Source organism: Diadema antillarum, unplaced genomic scaffold, assembly GCF_040938485.1.
Source record: "Diadema antillarum isolate AM-2024a unplaced genomic scaffold, OU_Dant_1.0 seq00002293_RagTag, whole genome shotgun sequence".
NCBI classification, from domain to species: Eukaryota; Metazoa; Echinodermata; class Echinoidea; order Diadematoida; family Diadematidae; genus Diadema; species Diadema antillarum.
This window is the reverse complement of record NW_027272915.1, coordinates 88015-107157: the sequence shown is the minus strand read 5'-3', so window position 1 is coordinate 107157 and position 19143 is coordinate 88015. Positions and strand designations below refer to the sequence as shown.

Sequence of the window (19143 nt, the reverse complement as noted above, 5' to 3'; positions counted from 1 at the left end):
TTGCCGCCCTCTCCTGGTCTTTTTTCGCATCCAGTTTGCGTCGAAGTGGTGGCTTAGAGGGCGCTCTTAGTCTTTTCAGTGTCTTCTTAGGTTTCGGTTTGAAAGGCGCTCTCTGCAAAGTTCAAGAAAACACATGAAAGAATCCAAAGAGTAGTTAAGTCAGTGAAAAATAATAAATGAATGTAGACAAAAAAAAAACCAAACAAACAAATAACAAACCGTTATGCAGACGGCCAATTTATCTCCAAATATAGGAAAAGAGAACGTCATAATCATAAAACTTGAATGTATTCCCCCTATTGCTTGATGACTGATTTGATTGCATGTTCTTGTATCCGTTTCGGCGCGAAAGCAACTATCTAAATGTAGGAAATGAAGTATACGGTTAAGAAACAAGTATATATTGGTGTGTGTGTGTTTTTTTTCTCTCAAATACGAAAACGCAACATAAATCAGGTATAGAGCATCAATTTGAATGAATGTAAATGAAGCGTAGTACTATCACAAGACAACACAGAGTTCGTAAGGTTTCCTTTGAGGAACAGTGACGCGAGTCTGCGTTTCCTCCTCTAGCAGGCAAATGCGTCATTTGTGTACTGATCAATTTATAATTACTAATATCATATCAGTTACTTCTTGATTTGAGGGTTACTGATTAAAGTGAATAATCTACTTGTTTCAGGATTTTTCCTCTTCACACCAACATTATTCACAACATTAGTCCATCTATACAGCTTGTGATATCACGGTTGCTATATATTTTTCGTTGGCCATTACTCCTTGTCAGCCATTCACCTGCGCCACTACGTGAAGAGGATAAAACAAGACACTCATCTAACCAACTAATTAGATAATTAATCAACATGGCATCATTGCTACTGGATGTCCAAATTGTTGACTATTATAGTTTGATGCTTAAAAGGAGACCGCTAAGTGACTGATTAATGATTGACAAGTCTACATACGCATCCCTCAAAAAAGAATATCAACAAATTCGTATTCATCAGTTAATTATTGGCACAAAGTTCATGTCGCGACGAAACACAGCAAAAATGATAGTGTCCATTCATAATACAATTTTAGCAACTGCGTTATGAAGAAGTGCAATACACCACAAAACGCAATTGTTTTGTTAAATATTTGAATCGCAATTCATCGACGTACGCACTATCAGTTTAAATTCCTAAAATGACAGTGTGAAATTTAGTGCTTTCACTACTGACCCGAATAGATATGAATGGCATAAATGAAATTGAGACATGACTGTGTTATCTAGTAGAAGTGAATTTCCATGGATAGTTATCTGTATTATGCACAAAGATTAATAAACACCCGTCTACAGACATATACATACACCCACATACATCCACGCACAAACGGCCGTTCAATTTCACATGTTTGCAATTTCTGTGTTCATGGCATCAGCGATAACTATAAGAGTCTAGAATTCTGTTCCCGTAGTGAAAGTCGCATTTCAAGATTATATACCAGAAAGGCAATAAGATCTAAAGAAATAAGACATAGATAGGCTTACATGTACAATCAATGCATAAAATGAATAGACAAACAAATATATCTGAATAAATGACTGAATGAATACAGATAAAGCTGACAGACAAAGTCAACAATCGCGATGATTAAGATTCTTTTTGTCTCTCGCTCCTGTTAAATCGTAAAGATTTCTAGGAACATAATACAATTTGTATAGGCAAGATTATCCTTTACTGCAAAGTATCCAGTTCATAATATCTCATGGTCTTTGCAATGTTCTCTACAAGGTAGCCTTCAAAACAAACAAACAAACAAACAAAACAAAACAAAACAAAACACGCGAGTCCCGCGGGTTGATTATGGTCCCTTGGGCAACATCCTGGTATAGGTTTGAGTATTTTGGATCAGCTTAGGGACCCCTTCGGGCACCGCCTTCATTTTGTACAAATTACAATCCCCTCCCCACTGATGATTCTTGTTCAGTTTGGTCAAAATCCATCCACAGCTTTTCAAATCGAAGATTAAAAAAGTGAACAAATTAATGGACGACGGACGACATGTACATCGACGTCGAATGGTGTGCAATTGCAGCAGCTCATTATGTGCTATTGGAATAGTCCCTCAATTTTGACTATTGGTATTGTCCCTCAACTTTTACTATTGGTATAGATCTGGACATACTCTATTCGGTGAACGAAGGCCTTTGTTGGCAAAGTAATGCAACCAGCAAGGTGCGACGGATTATTCCATTATTGTGTGCATTGGAGAAAATTCAAGAAGCGTGACAATGTATTATACATGTACTACAAAAAGGTATATGATGCAGTGCGTGCATGTGTGTGTGTGTTAGGAGAGGTAACGATTGTATTGGGCGGTTTGAGAAAACAGCGGGTTTGTTTACTACTGCGTCATAAAGAATTGAAAGAAACCACAGCCCCTCCCATTTCTCATCGTGTTGTTGTTGTTATTTGGGTTTTTTTTAAATCTTTGTTTGCTTCAGGATACAGGTAGCTGAAAAACTGCCAGTTTTGGTGACACTTTGTGCGTTTTCTTCACGGCTCAATCAAATACCTTTTCCTTTCAAGCTTTCTGGTTTTACACACAACACACACGGACATGCAAACACCCATGTGTACTATCTCTCCGCACACACGCGTGCGCGCTCTGGAAGCCGAGGTGCAAATAGCTCGTTACTAGGATGCATGTACACGACGTGTATTTACACATCTTTCAACAGCATTTTTTCGAGATTGGAGCCTGGAAGCTTGTAATACCTTCATAAGAGCGCGAAACACGAACAACCTGCCATAATCATACACTTCGAGCAAGACTCTTGTTTTATGCGACGATATTTCTAAGGTTTTGTGGCGCGATGTTATCTTGAAAACAAGTTAATTCCGTAAGGTCTCGTCCCTAACATCCCTTAGCCTGGAGACAGTTACGTGTTCAGGGCATAAGCGTGGATTAATACGCCATCCTTTCACTTTGGTTCTGCCACTAAGTATGTTATAGGACTACAGCGACACATCCGCATGGACCGTTAAACACGCTTTAAAATTGAAAGTGACATATTGTTCGTCAGAGACTTCGTGGCATGCAGTATAAAGACAACAAACATCATTTTTCTGTGTAATATTGCCTGCTTTAAAACTACAGGATTCGATATATGCACGAGGAGTTTATCATACTGTAAGATATGTGCCTATTCCATCTCCACGTTTTGACTATGTAGAGCATAGTTCTAATTGTGTAAACATATCAAGATGACAGAAAACTGCAACTAAAAGATGAGAGACCGCGTGATCATCATAAATCAGTTGTATGATTGTTTCCAAGAAGAGGAAAGTGTCACGCAATGAATGCTTTGCTTTCACTTTTCTTTCATTCTATTCACTGCATAAACCACTGTTTGAAATTGTCTTCGACAGATTTTGCCCACTTGTCGATATCCGTCGCTCTGATAAAATGCAGCAGACCTCTACCTGTCTGGTCGCCGGTCGCCTCCCCATCACCTACTCTAAGAGTTACCCCACTAGCAAAGAAAGAGTCCAGACTCAATGATGTGTGAATCCACCAGTATTGACACTTGAAATCTTTGCAGTGAAAAGAAAGATTCAAGACGGACATTGCCAAATCTCCGCGAGCCGAACAATATTGATGTTAAGTCGCTCCATGGTTTTACGGATCGCGATACACAAAAGATTTGCGTTCCGGCGGTTACTGAATGCTTACGATGATCCAATTGCAATCGGGGCAACGGACTTTTTATGGCGGGTGCTCGAGCGAACTTTGAATAGAAGCGGCCTCGTCCACGCGTATTGAACAAATCTCCAGACTCCCTCCTTGTGTACAGGTGTTTCTATTGTGCCATTTTATGACAGCTTGCACCAACCCATCGTATTTCTTGTTTACCTCCATATTTCAACCAAGCAAAGAAGGAATACGTCAATCGGAAGTCAATATAAACGTCAGGGCTGTGCATAACTCACATATTATCATTATGATTATTGATATTTTCGCAATAGAAGCTACAGCAGGATCTCATTCCACAGACGCAGTCCAGTGTGAAGTGTGTCACAATATTTGATGTGGTGCATTGTCTAGCTGCACTGACACATCATTCTACACGCCGGAGAAACACTGTCGCGGGAGCAAGAATCGAGCAAATCGTTGGATTAAGATCTCCCATCAGAGTTGTTTATGATTTACAGTGTTACTGTGTACAAAGCAGACTCGTCTCTTTGACACCTGACTACGAAGGGTGAAGGGGTGACCTTTGATAAGAGGTGCGATGACGTGGGAAGGTGACAAGATGGATGAAGATTCCCGCGGGATCGGGACAGAGCCGTCATCGGGAACACAGGCGAGCAGAGTCATCGTCGGGCTTGTCGTCGCTTTCGCTTTTGTCGTCCTTCGAAGTCGCAGCGTTCGATTCCATCTGAAGTACTACGCGTTTGGAGGGATATATTTCTTCTTCGGTCTCATCACAATACCAATTCAGTTGTTCAACCCGTGTGACCCCAAGTCAACCAGGTGTGTTGAAAATCTGTGTTTCCATGCGTGTGTGTGTGTGTGTGTGTGTGTGTGACACGTATGTTTGTTTGTGTGTGTGTGTGTTTTTTTTCTTTGGTAGTTTATAACAGTAGTATGGATAGGAAGGGTATAGTTAGGTTAGCTATAGGGAGAATTGTTTTGGAAATGGGTTTTATTTTAGATATAACATACTTACATTTTTGTTTCTTCGGAAATACCTGTACTATACGCCATTTTATTTGTTATATCGAAAAATGAAAATGTATAATAATTTTTAAAGGAATTTATTTCTATGTCTGTATTATACAGTAATACCAAAGTTAATTGGTGTTTCTTGTATTATTATTTTGATTGGAAGTGAATAAATATTATTTCAAAAAAAATAATAAAGCACTTAGAGAGTGACCATCTTTTCAGACACTCCCTCGAACCTCTACGAATTATCTATGTATAACAGGTCCATGATCGGACATGTTTTTTTTTTTTCGTTGAAACAATGAAAATGTGTAGGCCTACATGGAATTATTATTGGATTCGCTGCCTCCGTGCTTGCAGTGCCACAAAAGAAAACACAGAGTTCTCACCAATTGTTGTAATTTTCGCCAAAACATGTGACTGCGGTCATGACCTGTCTGTCATAATATCTGCGCTTTATAAACAACGTCCTGCATGTTTAGTCCTATTATGCAGAACTGATCAATGTATAAATTATGTGCAATGATGGCACGATTGTTTTACGGTTTGATCCTTGTCGACAGAGATTTATTGAACTGGTCATCAATCATAGAATCAAGAGACGTGATTAGAAACTTCAAAATTTCCCAAACGTTCGAATATTCGACTTCAAACAATGAAGCTGCACTATACTATAGATGTATAAGTAGATGTATACTACTATAGATGTGCTTTATAAAACACAAGCCAACATGCGGTTGGGTGTGATCTGCTTCATTCTCATTCCAACAACACCTGCATTATTACAAACATTACGATAAATCATGACATGATAAACGTGATACGTTGATCTTGTAGGTGTTTCCTGGCAAGACCCCAAACACGTATCCCACCTAGAAATGTTAACCGGTTTCACACTAAGCATCTTATTCCAACAGTATACCAAGTACACCATGAAAACAGACATCATTAAACACAGTAAATGATAGATAATACACGCACACACACATGCCGCAGACATGCACGCACAAACTCAAATATATATACAAATATTATAACACGACAGCTACTTTTGTGGAATTTCTGAGAGTACAGAATTGCATGTATTTAAATCGCTAGACCATCGATGATACACACAATAGACCATCAAGGCCATTGTCATGGCTTCTGGACCGGTGACTGAGATGGAATTTTCTTTGCGCTAAGTCATCGACCCATGACGTCAATCTTCACTATTTTGTTCGGGAGACGCTTGAATAAAAATAAAATGTATCATTCTACTGAGTCTGTTTGAAGGTTTAGATTTCTCTTTATCTTGGAGAATGCGTAATAACCTATCTGTCCTCAATTGATCTTCGACGAAGCCGTGAAAACCTCTTCTAATGTAGTGTACCTGCCATCAGATATTGCAAAATTGATAGAAGCAACTATAAAGATTAATGTGAGTATACATTATACGGGCATTACAGAAACACTAACTACCGTACAGTCGATACACGAAAAGCTATACTATAGGCATGGGTGATCCAGCTCTTAGGAATAACACCTCGCCAGTCATCATCTCATCAAATTTACCTTATTTTCTGCATCATGATTATAACACACACACACACACACACACACACACACACACGATGTTTGATTTTATCTCATCATAATAATGTTTCATTTCTTCAAACGTAAGAAATACAGTGGTTCATTTTCACTATTATACGTCATAACTGATACACGTAGGACTTTCTCTTTAAAAGGCAAAATTCTCATTGAAAGAGAAAATGCACAAAATCCCACTATGTGCTCTCCAATCTCCACTGGGACTGCCTATTATAAAAATGACATGCTAGGCTACATGTATCTTGCTCTATGTCTAGAGTGTTTACACTTCCGACACATCATTTATGACTTTCGTATAGCATGCATATGACTGACATCTTCTCATAATAAACTTTCGATTTTATTTTCCGTTTGGAGTGTACTTTAAAGTAATTTTAATCGTGTATTCTTTCCTGTGAGTGCTTTAATTTTCACGAAGTAGGCCTACTTTTGACTGAAATCAAAAGATATGCCACGGCGATTTGCCATGATCTCGTGTTGCACAGGCACGGAAAATGCAATAAGACCACCACGACTGTATAATGTACAGTATAATATACTAGTAGGCTGTAGTGTATAACAAGTTATATACGGAAGTTTCATCTATGTACTACTACTGAAAAGCATTGCAATCTCAGATCAGGCATTTTGGTTTAATATTAACTAATTAAACTGCCAGATAAACTAGGGTGCGAATTTAGCAATGTGGAGTGGTGTTCGAAGTCACTCAGAAATGACTTGATCTGTAAACAGTCAGTCACTGTAAGTTCACTGACCTTGCCCTAATTATACCCGACTAGATGATGAACCAAAGAAATTGTGTTGATAAAGGCTTATCTGTAGATTCCCTGTTTAATGAGATCGCGATTCTCCCCATGCAAAGCAAAATCATGCGTTAAAGGCATTGTTTACCATTTGCAGATGCAAACCCTAGCTGTAGTGCTTCAAAATAGTTCTAAAATGTGAGTTGATAGGGATAGAAACAACCAGTGTAAAAGTTAATCAGTATAATCAATGTTAAATATTGTTAAATATACAAAATATGAACAATAGTTATAATAAAATTGTTCCTAGACCAAACCGTCTACAGTTATGGTTTAGTGAGAAAAATAGTGGTATCTCCTCATATTTTAGGCTTTATTGCAAAATTTTTATATGGGAGGATGTTTTGTGATACAACTGACCTACACATAATATGAATCAGAATAATGTGATAACCCGAACATTTCTTGAATCACTGCTCCTAATGGTAAACAGTACCTTTAAAAAGTCTTCTGTATCGAAGTATGAAAACGACCAATGGACAGCAAAACCCCGCAATCATACACAAAGCTGGTTACATTTATTGACCTCAAACACGTCTGTAAACTTCGCAGTAATTAACTGAATACTGTTGTCCTATATACTTCCCGAAAAGCCCAAGTATTTTTTTTTCCTCCACCCGGCGCCACTTCTATGCAAACCGGCTAGCTTTAGCTATACAAGTGTACAATGTTAGAAGATAGCAAAGTACCGACATCTAAATCGAAATTATTAAAGCTTGCCTGAATCTATCCCCCACATATTATATAAGAATTTGTTTTCATGTTAGTCTGTTCTGTTTTCTTGAATCTTCTGAACAATCACTTCCGGTATAGAGTGCCGCGACTGTTGGTCCAGCGGGTGCAGGCACCGCTCTTCGGAATCAGTGTCACCGCTCGTGGTCTGGAGAACTACCCCAAGGGGTCCTTCATCCTGGTGTGCAACCATCAAAGCTCGCTGGACTGCATAGGTATGATGCTGATGCGCTCCCATGGAAACGGATGTAATTAACAAATAGTAGATATTACGTAGATACGCAAGCCATGCAAATTTGAATGGACATAATCTTCAGACAGTTGTAGCGAAAGATAGGCGAATCGTATGTTGTTGTTGTTTTGTTTATTTGTTTGTGTGTGTGTGGTTTGTTTTTTGTTTTTTGTTTTGTTTTGTTTTGTTTTGTTTTGTTTTTGTTTTTGTTTTTGTTTTTGTTTTTTTTTTTGGGGGGGGGGGGGGAGTCAAGATGTGGATAAAAGAAGATATACATTCTCTCCGAAGTATCTGTAGGCTTTCTTTCCAGTATCTTGTTTTATTTTTGTTTCTTTTTGTTTCTTTTTTTTGTGCAACGTTAACTATACAAGGGATTCCCTTGGAAATGTTAATACCCAAAAGGAGTGTTTCAGCTGCGCAATAAATACACACACGAGAAATAAAGCATACACGACTGTTTTGGCTGTCAACGATACTGCGATACAGATTTAACTATAGAATCTTGCCGTAATCCCGGGGCGGAATTAAGAATTGAATGAAGTCATTTTGCGTTCTGGTAGAGAGGAAATCTACCTATATCAGCAATGATCAGAGACGGTCTGCGATTGAGAATAATAGTCAAAATTTCCAACAGCTCTTCTGTTAGTGCTTCACTTTCGGAAAGTAATCGACAGAAACAGCGGCACAAGTATTATGTTTCAATTCAATTCAATTCAATTCAACTCAACTCATTTCTAATAGTTATTTTTTTGCGCATAATTACAAAATCAAACAAACGAATGTTAATACATTAGTCAAATACACGTATATATTCATATCACAGATATTATGACACTTTTTGTTCGAACTCATAGCATTATTGGAAAATAATACAATTGTGTAGAAAGAGCGTTAATTTGCGACTAGAATTCGTGAAGTTATGGTATGTATTGTCAGCATAAGATACTTTGTGTGATTTTTGGTAAGCATTCAAGTACACGATTAAACCAGGATAGCGATAGAGGGCGTGGTTCTGACAATATTCTCGACAGGGAGATGTGCTCCTGTGTTTCGAATCTCCAGCTTCCATTTCTTTTCTTTGCAGGCGTGATGGAAATCTGGCCTGAGCGCTGCGTGATCCTAATGAAGAAAATATTGAAGTACGCCGGCCCGTTTGGTCTCGGGGCCGTTTTGGCGGGAACGATCTTCGTTGACAGGAGCAACCAAAAGAGCGCGAAGGAAACGTTGCAGCATGCCGTGGAAACTATTCACAGAAAGAACGTAAGCATTTCAGAAAAACTGACATACACTGCGGTTACAGAAATTGAAGGCACTGCTTCAATTGTGTTTCCAGCGTGAAAGATACGGGCTATCACAATTATAAAAGAGTACACGTCACGTGGTAGGGGACTCTGACAAGTGGCACAAGATATTTATGCAACGTTGTTATAATATTAATCTCCTAATACAATGTACTTAAGACTATGGCCAAAGTAAGGTTGACAGTTGGTAAAAATCGCATTTAGAACTTTTGCCAATCTACTTATGGCACCGTATTGTGTTTACATGATGTTGTCTCGAAGACGAAGTGACAACATTTCGTACAGAGCACAATATACGTTTATGGGTCTGACATAGATAGTCAGAATTTTCCTCTCTTGCATCATTATCAATATGTCATTAGCAATGCTATATATGTCAATGACGTATTAATGTCGCCTCAATGTTCAATAGGATATTAATTTAACCGAAATTATTTGAAACTGGAATTATCCCACCCGCCTTCATAAAAAAATTTAGATATACAATCAAGTAGATCAAACGGTAAAGGTGATTCTTTCTCACTGGAGAACTTTAGTAAATAAAGGCAATGTATTCATTACTGAAATCAACATTGTAAATAAAAGATATATCTATCCATAAACCTTAAATGAACATTCTCGATGCATAATGAATACTGGAATGACAATATCATCTTTGCAATGGACAATTTGTGTGATTTAGCTTTGCTTGACCGTCTCGTCGTGTTTTACACAGTACCGAATCCTGGTTTTCCCCGAGGGAACACGGAAATTGTCGTCAAAGGCCAACTTTACCGATCCCATGTTGCCCTTTAAGAAGGGTGCCTTCAATCTAGCAGTCCTGGCACAGGTAAGCTCAGATGCACGAAATGACACTCGATATGAGTTTGACTATAGTCGTAAATAGTAATAGCGGTTATAATTCTAACGCATGCACAGTTGTGTTTGGTAGGTTAGCTGAAATTATTTTGTCCCCCCCCCCCCCGACTCGAGTTCACAGAAAGTCAAGAGTTACTTTACGGCTGCTAACCACTGTTAATCTGGAACATGAAAAGCATCTTTTGAGGCACAGTAGAACACATTTGCTACAGGCAAAAATTACATCAAACATGCCCAATTGAATTAGAATAAAAACACCTTAAAAACATTTAATTTAAGGAGTTTTGTTTCTGGGTATCTGTTTAAATTTTTTTATTGAGTTCGACTTCCAAATGAATGCTAACTAAATATCGATGCGTGTGTTCAATTATGGAGAGGTCCTAATCTCATTGTTTCAGTGGTATTCTCGTCGCACAATCTAAGCGCATCGTCGAATTTTGATTAGAAGTAAAGCACAATAGTCAAACACTTCTTGAAATTATGTTTATGGAGTTGGAATTCCGGATCGATTAAACAGCAATGTAAACATTGTGTTTAACTCTGGAAAGGTTCCAATTGTTCCAGTGGTATTCTCGTCGCAGAAGCACATCGTAGACTTCAAATCGCACACATTTACGTCAGGTAAGAGAATTTGATTACTTCCGAGATCACGCCCTCTGCGACCAACACTTTTGCTAAGATACATTTAGGTTCTTCCCCATCTTCATGATCTTCTTTCCACCGTTTTCTGTGCCATTGCGTCAAATGTGCAATATCACACACTTACGTATGGACAGGAAATATGCATGGCACACAGGGTTAAGTCGTGAAGTCTTTGAACCTTGAAATTAAAGAGAAAATAAGAATTTAAAAGGAAGGAATGATGACCTTCATACGACCTTGACTTAAAATAACGATCCTGCTCACAAAACATAATCATTTGGTCAAGTACAATTATCTAGGACTGGCAAGATTTTCCGATAATCAGTTCTGCCATGTATCTATCATGACGTGCAGGATATTCAATTATCAATGAAACTCATGTATAAAGTCACAAAATAGAAAGAATGAAGTTATCTCATCAACAACACAACATTACTGTGTACATTGCATCTGAAGGAAACAAAGAGTCGACTCGACAGCATTGTCGAAAGAAAGCATGGGCATGCAACGCCTCATTAAATAAATCTGGTCGAGTAGTCATGAATTGGGACTTATTCTAAGGCGATCTTGTGATTAATGGGTAAAATGCGTCTCGCAATGGGACTTCCAGCATTACTGCCATAACAGATGCATACACCACATCCCTCTCGCTTTAATCACAAAACAAATCTTTTGCCCATCATCGTGTTGGACTCTTTTGGCTTTCAGGTCACTACAATGCCAAGGTTCTCCCTCCCGTGTCAACAGAGGGCCTCACTCTGGATGACGTGCAGGAATTAAGCGACAAGGTTCGCGATCAGATGATCGATACTTTCCGACAGTTGGAAGAGGACACCACGAACAAAAATGACTGAGTTTGTCCGAAGCAGAAGTCCCGTCAGAAATCACAATCCTTGACGCACAAATTAGGGTCCTACTTCCTACTGTATGCGAAAAGACACAGCCAAGCAGTTTCGCCCCCGACTCAAACATTGCTATACCGCCCTCTATCTGTGGACATCGAGCAGTATACTAGTACTACCGCATTAATGTCATGTCATCATTGCCACAATGCTGATGCACACTATACCAAATTGTACTCGATGAGTTCGTGATATTACGTCAAAACATTCTACTATAGACACTGTAAATGCTTTATGGCAGTTGCAATGTCAACTTTCGACGTCTGCTCAAATTTCAATGACGTCATTTCAAGCTGTACGATGGCAACTGCATCGTCTGCAAGGCTAGCGCCCTTTACCACTACTCATCTATTCGGGATGCCTTAACCACGCCTTTCATATTTCGAGGTCGCGATCGTATTCCTGTATGGTCTATATTTTAGACTGTTCCGCCAGTTCACATCAATGAATTTCTGGCCACCGGTTACATCGTCATCTACTTAGTACCACAATATAGCACGCTGCACTATGACTTGTCGCTGCGATATCAAGTTATGAAGAACTTTGCATAGAATCGTAAAAGTTTGGAAAATTGAGTAATTCCAGCCAGTACGTTCTTGCTCGGTTTTGATGACTAACTGTATATCTCTATCTGTCTATCTATCTATCTATCTATATGTTTGTGGTTTCCTAAGAGAAGCGATGTTAGTAAAGGTATTCAAAGTGACTTTTTGTTGTTGTTGAAATTACATGTACATCACATTGACTGGGTAGAGCAGGTAGAAATTCGATAAAAAGTCTCGGTGCACAAAATTGCTTACTGACGAACTAAGAAACTCTGCGTGTGTGTCACACGATGGATGTTGTATGTTTACCCATAAAGGAAAGAGGGAGCATCGTTAATTTGTTGGTCTTCTCTTTTTATTTATTTCAGTAGGAATGTCACAAGCATCAAGAATGCACTGTCACTCATTGGAAAGATGTGGCAAAAGTCGACGATCATAAGAACGTAGAGGGCGTCCTAGCATATCATTAATGAGAGTCTCTGGCTCGCTTATATAGAACTCTGCATTTTAAAGGGATCCTTTATTCATCCATTGGGCAGAGATAATGGGAGACGCCGCAATACATGTATCATAATCTACGCAACAGCTCAGAAATACAATTAAATCCACAAGTTGTCCGATGAGCCACAGACACGTAAGAAGTGCGATTAAATCGAAAAGCAACTTACGCAAAGAGATTGCAGCAGTTTAGACAGGTTAAAAATGCAAACCAACGTTAATCGTTCATTATGAATTCAATTATTGTAATTGAAGACAGTCGTGTTTCGCAATCATAGTTTTTCAGTACAGGTTTCATGCGAAATTAAGTGAAAATCCACGGAAGACTTGTACGTCACGCACGCGAGTCGTCAGTTCTCTGTATTTGTGGCTGCGTTTATCAACTTTCCCCTGTTTAAACAGCTTTCCAAGGCCCTTTCCAAAGCCCTTTCCACAGCCCTTTAGAAACGGCTTCAAAAATAGTTGCGTTTATCAACTCTCTTCGCGAACATGATAACTGGCCTGTCACTGCACAGCTGCATTGCGCAATTCGACCCGAGGAGAAGAGGTCATATAAGGCGTGCATTGTTCGTAACTGCAGTACAATACTACAAAGCCGTTTCAAAACAGCTTTGCGTTTATCAACTTCAAAAGGCTTTTACAAACAGGTTTCTGAAAACCTGTTAAGGAAACCTGTTTGGAAAGCCACAAATTTGCGGCTTTCGAAAAAGTTTTCCGAAAGGGCTTTCAAAACAGCTTTGCGTTTATCAACTCATTGAATTCCTTGAAAGCTGTTTGGAAACCCTGTTTCTGCCGAGAAAAGGAGAGTTGATAAACGCACCCTTTCGAAAAGGCTTTCCGAAAGGGCTTTCAAAACAGCTTTGCGTTTATCAACTCGTAAAAATTCCTTGAAAGCTGTTTGGAAAACCTGTTTCTGCCGAGAAAAGGAGTTGATAAACGCACCCTATATCATGTGCATGCCAGGGCAGGGGCCTATTTCATAAAGAGTTACGATTGATCTTACGATTTTGAGCGCAACTCAGCGACTCGAGCGTAAGACCAATCCTGATCTAAGTCTGTTTCATAAAGATACTTACGCTTGATTTAAAGCATAGATTTAAAGGCAGATCCAACGTAACCTTTTTGAATCGTTTTAACCGAAAAATCAATCCTATGATCAATCTTTATGAAACAGGCCCCAGGAGAGAACACCGATTCTTGTATAACATGCATGGATGTTTCCAAGGTACCTTGCCTTCTCAACCGACACTTTCACCTTTCTTCCCCATGCTTTAACTGTTCCCGTTAATCAGTCCATGATCGTGGCTAAAAAACAAACAGAAAAGGCGTACCTATGACTGGACTGTAGGGCTTCAGTTGGTCGTGATTGTTGTGTATGTAATATGTATGCCGTGTTTCTACTCGAGTCATAGTTGCTGTATATTATGAAACACTCTGCGTGGTAGATTTTGTGTGAAAGTGAAAAACGGAATAAACTAGTGTGTACATTTTTGAAATCTTCGTTTTAAACTTGCGAAAATCAGTGCCATGATATAAATGTACAAGGTAAAATCGAGTGCACCGTTAATGCAAAGATAGTAAAGAGATAACACGGACTAAAAACGTAGTGCTCCTGGTGATTGTAAGCTGGAAGTCTCTATATGCCAATTCAGTATAATCTATTCAGTTTGTCTAGCTCGTGTGTTGAATAATATGTCAATCATGCAATATCGAAATGGGAAATGCAATACAGACAAATGTATTTTGATTAGAGAAAAGGTAAATAAAGACAGTCATCGAGAGATGGGTGCTTTTCATCTACCTAAATGCATATCATTTGATTCTTATACTGTGAGCACTTGAATGTCATGCTTTCTACAGTTACACGTCATAAATAATGCGTCCAATTATCGTTGGCCAATTTCGTGAATGACTCACTGCAGACCGAACTCTAACTGCAAAGAAAATAGTAGAATTTGAAAATATCACAACAGTGAATACTTGATAAAAAACGAACGAAAATTTGGACAGTTATGAAATTATGAAGCTTTGTGAATTTTCACAAAACAGTTTTTGAACAGTCAATATGAATAAACAAATAAATGAGTGATGTGTTCGCCTTACGACTTACCGTAAAACAGTTTGTACACAAAATCTGGAAATTTCCAGGGTTCTGTCCAAACGCAATATTATGCCCCATGTACAAGGCATATAATCTGAACTCCTATAATAACTACAATCCGACAGACAATTATTTTGAAGTTATTCAGCCCTAAACACTGCTAAATTACATTATCAATGTTTTACACTTTTAATGCAGAATATTTCATTTTTATGCAATGCGAAACTGTGAGACGATTATTACATCAGCTGATTCGCATGCATACTGTTCGAGAACTCTGACAAAAATCGTCGAAATTCATAATTTCATAACATTCCGAAGTTTTATATGATTTTTTCCCCTTTTCCGTTGCGCATACTGAATTTTAAGCATTCTGTTCAAAATTACATAATGACAAACAAGTCTGACCCTTTATTATCGAAGCTGGGGTGAAAAAAGTCACTTTGCTTTCTCTGAAAAAGCGACATCTGTACTGTCTTAAAGTCATTTCCTCCTTAAAACACGGAAAGGATACATCCGATGGCTGTCCAACCACATCATAAAACGCATGTTTTACAGTCCCAGTTCCCTGTTACTTGTGTTCTGTACTCCAGTATTTTAGGTGAATTGAAACAAAATATCGTTATAAAATATACGCTCAACAAGATTACAATGAAGTATGGTAGCTTAGCCAGATATTTTCCAAGTAAACTACTGTAAATGAACCTCCTCTACGCGACTATTTTGGGATGTATTCATATTGGTATACTAGTACCTCTTTCTATTACTATTATCATTATAATCATCATTATCATAATTATGATAATAATAATAATAATAACAATAATGATAATAATATATTATTATTATTATTATTATTATTATTATTATTATTATCATCATTATCATTATTATTATCATTATTATCAGTACTGTTATTATAATTATTATTATCATTCAAAGCCTTTCGAGAAGAAATTAAAACTTCTAAAAAAAACCTCCGCTGCCATGGGAGTAAACATTAGTCACTCTTGAAATAAAATAATGCGCGATTCAGTGAATAAAGGTATACTCTAGTATATGATACGGGGAAGGGGTCCGGTGAGACTCGAGAGCAACGTACCGATTGTGAAACTATAACACGAAATCCCAGGGCAGTTTCCTGCCCTTCTGCACAACTTGACTTTAGTTTCGTCTACCCTTCCTGTATAGGGGCACATAAGCTGAGAGGTGATGGAAGAAAGACACTTAAAGAGGGAGGGGCGGGGGGGGGGGGGGAGAGAGAGAGAAGGGGATATGCAGAGAGTAGGGGGAATTTTTACGGGAAGTGAACTTGAGCTAGCCAAAGATTCTCCACCTATATTCATAGCCTAAATGAGGACACTACCGCGCTAATACGAAAATCCTACGTTCCTTCACAATACAAAGCTATAAAATCAACAACATCAAGAGCATCGTCAATTAATGGAAGTTTGATACATGGTAATTGCACAAAAGCTGTAAAAAAAGAGAGATTAATTTCCACACAGACACATACATGCACAGACAAGCACACACACAATACAGACGCGATTCCCGCCCAAATTCTCGCATATAAATAATGGAAGATATTATGGCAGTGCCGTCGTAAGGCGCTGCTGCCTCCGCCGGTTTATTGGTCGTTTGCGCTCGCAAGCTAAGCGTTGCCATGGAAACCAGTGGAATTATGCATGATACCGTTGCTTCTCCACCTTGTTCCTCCTGCAGCCGCACGAAACGAAAAACCACATAACAGATCAGGTCAACGAAACGAAAATCTACACCACAGAATAGGGACACTCGACACTAATGGTACGTGTTCACAAACAGTTTTTGTCTAGTTTCTTCGTTTTTGTTTTTGTTTGTTTGTTTTTTTTCGAGACGCTCAGCTACGCGTTTACAGCATGGGGCATATTGTAAAAATAAATAGGGCCTACTGGCCATGCACTGCCGTTACAAATGAAAACCCCAAATAGAAAGAAAATAATCAGAATGTCATTAAAAATGAAAATGACAAAGAAATGAAAATGACAACTCGACAGTATGTTGACGTGGTTGTGACGAGTAGATGTGTATGTGTCGTTTTAGCGTATCAGATTGTAATCCACTCTGGAAGATAGTTGATATCAAATGTCAGCAGTCGCCCTGCTCCTAACGCTAAACACTGCATTCAAACACTTCAACATAACAATGCCAACCCATTATACTTCGAACCCATTAACTTTGATGCAGAAATTCTAGTCTTGGCATCATTAAATTAGTATTATGCCTCTGCATGGATTTTAAAATGTATCAGAGAAACCCAAGTAAATTTGCACACACACACACACACACACACACACACACAAAACGTTCAAACATTTGACATCTAAAAGAAATACAGATTATTTCAATCTTCTAGAATTAGTTAATTCGATAATCAATTATAAATATAGCATATCAAAAGGCTTCTGGAAATTTTGCCACGGGGAAAAACACTTATACGGGAAATATAAGGGTTCAGACGAGAGATTTGTTTCCTTCAATATTGTTCCTCTTGAAACATTATCAATAAATAGTAACTGTTATTATTCATACTTTTTTCAGTCATTGCCAACCACAGAAAACATGGTCTGGTAAGTTAAACCAATCGCCAATTCACATGCCACACTACGTTAACAACGTTTGTCATTATCTTTTATGAATCATCATTACTGCTACCATCACAACTATCATAGTTTTCAGATAAATCGATACATGACATTAATCTATAGTTATATGGCTTTTTCGAATGGGATGCTACATCTGAAACATTGAAAAAAAAAAGATTGTCACAAATGGTGCTGAATTAGTGGCAGATAAAGTAACTCGTATTTGGTTGATACGATTATAGCTCAGTAACGAACCAATCACTTACATCCTCTTTGAATTACAATAAAAACACTTCAAGATTTAAATTTAGGTGGCCTCAACACACTGAATATACCCCATTCTCTCTCGCACGCACATGCAAACACACACACAACACACACACAGAAACTACAATTCAAACTCACACACACACACATACACACACACACACACATACACACATACACACACAGATACACATGCCTTCTCTTTACAATTTATACTATTATAAAACCCAGAACACAAAAACGTGCTGAAGCTAATAGGCCCTATATACGTTATGAATACATCTGCAAGCCGTGATGAACAAAGGACTTGAACTGGCTGGTTATAACATACGGAGGCACAACTGTACAGACTCCTACAAAAAGAAAGAGATTGTATACCATCTCTTTGGATTTCGACGAAGCAGCGTTCTATGGCCGTTATTGTACCACAAAATCAGTACCGGCACTTATCCTTAGTATACCAGCTGTCGTTTTTCTTTACCACAAATTCGATTTGCGCACTTTCGAGCGAGGTTTTGGACACCAAGTTTAGTTTGCTCGTAGAAAAACCTGAAAAAAAAAATAGATCGATCGATCGATGAATTAATGAATTAATGAATGAATAAATTAACGGAATAACAAGCTTTATATATATATATATATATATATATATATATATATACATAAGTAAATAAAAAAAAACCTACATAAATATATAGATGAATCAAGGAAACGAAGAAACAAAGGAAAAGTGAAATTTATATTATATTTTCTGGAAACTGTAAACATGATACAATGGAGACGTTATCATTATTACGCATTTAAAAATTATTCGCAATGACACCACTAGAAAAATACAAGGAAAAACAAAAGAAATTCGTGAGGAGTGGCACACAAAGAAATTATTTTAAGAAATGAGGTGAACACCAAGTTCATCTTTTCGTCGTCCACGGGAGGGAGCTCCCGAACAACGTTTCGTCACCTGCCGCCTGGCTTGCACCTGGTATAGGATTACCCACGGTCCGATGATTTTGGCACACGTGCAGGCATTATGGACTCGTATTGACGGCTTTACCTTGGTGATCGATTAACGTATTTTCAATGACATCTATATGCCAGAAGACAAATATTCCGATCTACTCTTACAGGAGAGGAGTGAAACGTATCTATAGCAAAGTCTTTTTCAATCAACCCGGTAATTACAATCGTGTCACGAGCTACAACCCTCTGTAGATAGAACGTTTCGAGGAACATCTTGTCCTTGGCGATCACTGATCTGTTTCTTGACCAGCGGCGATGTCACATCTGACTGCACGTCTCTATTGCAAAGGAAGGTCAGATTTC

At 38.3% G+C, this 19143-nt stretch overlaps 1 protein-coding gene and 1 long non-coding RNA gene across 2 annotated transcripts in view; one reads left to right on the top strand and one right to left on the bottom strand.

The window, feature by feature from the left end:
- Positions 1-19143, bottom strand: part of LOC139714482 (uncharacterized) — a 34912-nt gene continuing 15769 nt past the window's right edge. Inside the window, exon 3 of the long non-coding RNA XR_011709703.1 lies at positions 1-112. This is a non-coding gene — a long non-coding RNA (uncharacterized lncRNA). The remainder of the gene's footprint in view (positions 113-19143) is intronic.
- Positions 4283-11734, top strand: LOC139714485 (1-acyl-sn-glycerol-3-phosphate acyltransferase alpha-like). The gene is made up of 6 exons (XM_071626189.1): positions 4283-4524; positions 7929-8062; positions 9164-9339; positions 10096-10209; positions 10787-10859; positions 11589-11734. The coding sequence occupies exons 1-6, from the start codon at positions 4283-4285 to the stop codon at positions 11732-11734; spliced, it is 885 nt and encodes a 294-aa protein (XP_071482290.1).